We start from the raw sequence: 5,484 nt of genomic DNA on the forward strand, positions 1-5,484 counted from the left end.
TAGATTCTCGGAAGGGGAAATCAAGTCTGCAGTTTGGGCTTGTGATGGTGATAAAAGCCCAGGCCCGGATGGGCTAAACTTAACTTTATTAAACAGTTTTGGGATATTTTAAAACCTGATTTTATCAGATTTATGGATGAGTTCTTCATAAATGGCTCTTTCCCCAAAGGAAGCAATGCATCCTTCATAGCCCTTATTCCCAAGACCAATAACCCTCAATCTCTCAATGATTATCAACCCATTTCTCTTATAGGATGTATTTATAAAATAGTATCTAAAGTCCTTGCTAATAGACTGGCCCTAGTTTTGCCACACATTATTGATGAAAGGCAAACTGCATTTCTCAAAGGAAGGCATATTCTCCATGGTGTGATGATTGCTAATGAAGTCTTAGCTGAAGCCAAATGCAACAATAACCCTTGCATGATTTTCAAAGTTGATTTTGAAAAAGCCTATGACTCGGTATCTTGGGGATTTCTAAACTACATGATGAAGAGGATGGGATTTTGTGATAGATGGAGAAAGTGGATCTATGGATGCTTGTCTGGTGCAACTATATCAATCTTGATAAATGGCAGCCCTACTAGAGAGTTTGTGCCTAAGAGGGGGCTTAGGCAAGGCGACCCTCTTGCACCTTTCCTCTTTGACATAATAGCCGAGGGCCTTACTGGTTTGATGAGGACAGCTGTTTCAAAAAACATTTTCAGCAGTTATCAAGTAGGGAGCCACAAGGAAGAGATCAACATACTGCAATATGCAGACGATACCTTGTTTTTTAGAACCGTGACTACAGCCAATGTTCGAGCTATGAAGTCTATCCTCAGAATATTTGAGCTGGCTTCAGGGCTCAAGATCAATTATGCTAAAAGCAAATATGGGTGCTTGGGTAAATCTGTGAGTTGGTGTAGGGAAGCAGCTAATTACCTTAACTGTGGCCAGTTGGGTTTTCTTTTTTCCTATCTTGGAATTTCAGTGGGTTCGTCCTCTAAAAGCTGGAATGTTTGGCAACCTCTTATTAGCAAGTTTGAATCTAGATTGGCTAAGTGGAAGCAGAGATGTTTATCTATGGGGGGCAGGATATCTCTTATCAATTCTGTCCTATCAGCCATGCCTATTTATCTGTTGTCTTTCTTTAAAATTCCCAAAAAAGTGGTCCAAAAAGCAGTATCTATCCAGAGGAATTTTCTATGGGGAGGGGGTGTTGAGGCAGCCAGGATTGCATGGGTAAATTGGGACACTGTGTGTCTTCCCAATAGCAAAGGAGGGCTAGGGATTAAAGACCTAACCAAGTTCAATGAAGCCTTGCTTGGTAAATGGGGTTGGGAATTGGCAAACAACCACAATCAGCTTTAGGCTAGAGTCTTGCTATCTAAATATGGAGGGTGGAATACCCTATGTTCTGGTAGGGACAGTGCTCATTTTTCTCAATGGTGGAAGGACTTGAGGTCTGTTTTTCAACAACATCACAGCAATAGCCTCGTTAACAATTTCAGATGGAAGGTGGGTGATGGGTCAAGACTCAAGTTTTGGAATGATAAATGGAGGGAGGGTGACTTGAGCCTAAAGGATAAATACCTAAGCTTGTACAACGTTAGTACTCAGCAGAACCATTTAATCAACTCAATGGGTATCTTAGTGGATAATAGATGGGAATGGAAGTTTCAATGGAGGAGAAACCTTTTTTACCATGAAGTTGATATGGCAGCAGCTTTTATGGCAGACATTGCTGAGTTTCAAATTCAACCAGCAAGCAGGGACCTTCTGCTATGGGGGCTTGATACTGGTGGACCATATTCCACAAAGGCAACTTATAGCTTCTTGAAGGATGGTGACAACCAGGTTACTGAAGATAGTGACTTCAAGTCAATCTGGAATCTCAAAATTCCACCTAGAGCAAGTGCTTTTTCTTGGAGATTATTCAAGAACCGAATCCCTACCAAGGTTAACTTAAGGAGGAGACATGTGGAGCTGCCTTCCTATAACTGCCCGCTGTGCGATGAGGAGGAGGAAACAGCTGGTCATATCCTATACTCATGTATAAAAACTAGGACTCTTTGGTGGGAGACTATGAGTTGGGTCAATAGAGTGGGTCCTTTTTCCACTGAGCCTAGAGATCATTTTAAGCAATTCTGATGCAATCCTACCCCCCAAGGGCATTGGATATAAGACTCCAAGAAGATTGGGCCAAAGATGCAAGAGAAGGCCCTAGGGTTCTCATGAGCCTTAGGGTAGATTTCTGAGCCCATGAGCCAAGGTTGGGTCCAATTATCTTTGTACATATTAGACTAGGATGTCATTATATTAGGTCCTTATATTTAGGGCTCCATATTGTAGGTAGGGTATCCTAGAAATATAGGATTTTTCAGCCATTGTATTTTAGGGCACCTAGACTAGTTTTTGTATTAGGGGTAGTTTTGTAATTTCGCATGCACTAAGTGGATATTTGATGTGTGTGGTTGGAAAGAAATTTAATTGAATTGGTAGAAGCCCAATCCAATTAAATTTTAGAGGGGGAGGTGAGCATTTGCTTACTACACCCCATTGCCACATCATATAGTCACACTTTGTGCATGCCCTTCATGCTTTTCATGCCTCATGACACCTAAGCACACTTAGTGGAGAATCTTGGAATTGATCTTGGATTAGTGGGCTGAACCATAACTAAAATTCACTAATCATAATTAGTGAAATTTTGGCTCCAAAGTTTGGCTCCACAAATTCAATTTCAAATTCAAGTGAAATTTGAATTTCCCTCCAATTTTGTGTGACACTTAGGCTATAAATAGAGGTCATGTGTGTGCATTTTTTTCAACTTTGATCATTTGAATATTAAACTTCAGATTTCAAAGCTCATTTAGAGCACAAAATTTCGTGCTCTTCTCTCCCTCTCCCTTCATTCATCTCCTTCTTCCTCCAAGCTCTTATCCATGGCCTCCTATGGTGGTGAGCTTCTTCTAGACTCATCTTCTCCTTGAAGTGGCGTCTCCTCTCTCTCTTCCTTTCTCCATTCCGCTGCCATTCATCTTCCAAGAAGCAAAGGAATCCATTGATGAAGAAGATCCTAGGCCTACAAGCTCCAATGGAGCTTGCATCAAATTCTCTCTGTGGAGTGGAAAAAGTTCAGTGGATCATAGATGGCAAGTCCAGTGGGTAGCTCTATCCATGACTATTTGGAAGCATAGAAACTCTATGGTTTTTAACAACCAGAATTTCTGCTCTGAAAAAGTCATGGATGAAGCTTTATTTCACACTTGGTCTTGGTTAAATGGCATGGAGAAAAGTTCCCATAGCCATTTTAACCAATGGTCTACTAGGCTAAAGGCAAAATTGTCCTAGGATGTGTGAGGATAGGGTTGTTATCTTATGTGATTCTTTTTGTAGCTGGGGTTTGGCAGATTCTACCTTTGTAATTCTTAACCTTCAGTACATCTAGTACTGAAGTGTATATTAATACAATCATATTTTTGTAGTGCAAAAAAAAAAAAGCCTTGTGTCCAGATTTAATGAATTGGAGATCAAATCTGCAGTTTGGAATTGGAGATCAACTGTGAAAAGACTAGGAGTCTTTGGTGGGAGACAATGAGATGGGTTAATAGAGTGGGTTCCTATTCCATAGATCCAAAGAATCATTTTTTACAATTCACCCAGTGGAATAGCAAAGATAGTACCAACAAAAGATGGGAATTTCTGTGGCTAGCCCTGTCCTTCTCTATTTGGTACCATAGAAATGCAAAGATATTCAAGAACCAGTCGTTCACTCCTGAAAAGGTCATGGATGATGCCTTGTTCCACACCTGGTCCTGGATAAAATGTGTGGAGAACGACTTCCAAATGCACTTTAATTTCTGGTCAACCAATCTAAAGGATGTTCTTTCTTAGAGGGGATGGGTTTGTATTTTTGTGGGCTATATTCGGTCTCTCCTAATGGGATGCAGACTGTAATTGTCTTGCTTTTTAACTTTGTATCTTCAGTACACCTAGTACTGAATTTCATATATAATATATTGATTTTTGCTGTGCAAAAATAAATGTCTCTTTGTAATCTATAGTACCACTACTAATTATCAATATAAATTATCTTTGCAGTTGAAAAAAAAATATTAAACAGAACAGTACCACAGGTACTGAAAATAAAAGATACAAGACACAAAAGTGCCACCTTCCAAAAAGCAAAACAAACCCAACAATAACCCAGCACAAGGACCCCAATACATATAATCATAAATTTAACCAAAGGCCATCATAAGCACCTTTTGAGGTTCAAAAGGAATGCATTGAAACAGCAAGGAATTCCTAAGCAATCAGTAGACCTTTCTATTTCTATTTTTTACACATTTAAAACTCAAACATATAAAATAAAAACTATATAACAAACTAACAAAGATAAAGACAAAAAAAAAGGAAATATAAACTCACCTCAGTTGGTGCTGCTGCCCGTCATTTCACTCTCACAACAAATACGAATCATGTACCTGCATGGAAGAAATAATCACACAACACACAATGATCAGAATAAGCAAATGCATATAATTAAGCATGATACAATATCAATATTCATGGAAGTAACAATGACTTGTCAAAAATTTGGATGAAATTCAATATGTAAATCAAAGCTTTGTCCCTGAAACCCTCTGTGTAAATCAAAGCTTTGTCCCTGAAACCCTCTATGTAAATTTGACAGCCTCATGTCTCCCTTCCTGAAAACCCACTAAAAACTGCCTAACCCCCCTGCTGTTACTCCATAATTTATTCTACAATAACTGCTTAAGGGAGTTACATATGGTCCTAAATCACTACACATTCAGTTACGATTAACCCTTTGTGCCTAACTAGGGTTTCGAAACATCACAACAGAGACAGACCATTGAACAATGGATTTTCATCATTAACATACAACAGAGACATACCTTCGATGGAAGCGCGACACGAACTCCACAAACGCGAACTCGACAATGTGGTTGCAGTCACAGAAGCGCAGCCCAGTTTGCGACAAACACGAACTCAGGCAGAAGGAGAAACAACAATAAAGCCCTGGGTTAAAACGACGAACGCCAAATGTTAAAACGACGAATGCCTAATGTTAAAACGAAAGGACGTACCTCAATGGATAAGTGCCAAAGACGATCTCCACAAACACGATCTCCACAATGTGGTTGCAGTCACGAAAGCACAGGCGACTTTGACACAAGGAGAAAGAAGAAGAACGATATGGTTCAAGCGCAAGGAGAAAGAAGAAGAATGATAGGGTTCAAGCGCAAGGAGAAAGAAGAAGAACGATAGGGTTCAAGCGCGTGGGTTGTGCAATTTCAGAACTTTAATATATAATGATAACAACATCGGTTTTTTAAAAATAACCGATGTTAACATAAACTATGTAACATCGGTTATAATAAAACCGATGTTAACATTGACTCGATAACATCGGTTTTTACAAAACCGATGTTAACAAAGGCATACTAACATCGGTTTTTCCAAAACCGATGT

At 39.4% G+C, this 5,484-nt stretch overlaps 1 protein-coding gene across 1 annotated transcript; it reads left to right on the top strand.

Moving 5' to 3' along the window:
* Positions 1 to 1,698: 1,698 nt before the first annotated feature.
* LOC114376598 lies at positions 1,699 to 2,133 on the top strand. Its single transcript, XM_028334814.1, has one exon. The coding sequence runs from the start codon at positions 1,699 to 1,701 to the stop codon at positions 2,131 to 2,133; it is 435 nt and encodes a 144-aa protein (XP_028190615.1).
* Positions 2,134 to 5,484: the final 3,351 nt, after the last annotated feature.

The sequence above is a fragment of the Glycine soja genome, chromosome 1, assembly GCF_004193775.1.
Source record: "Glycine soja cultivar W05 chromosome 1, ASM419377v2, whole genome shotgun sequence".
NCBI classification, from domain to species: Eukaryota; Viridiplantae; Streptophyta; class Magnoliopsida; order Fabales; family Fabaceae; genus Glycine; species Glycine soja.

Excerpts from the sequence above, each read along its gene's own strand:
- LOC114376598 (XM_028334814.1), top strand. The coding sequence starts at position 1,699 with ATGGCAGCAGCTTTTATGGCAGACATTGCTGAGTTTCAAATTCAACCA.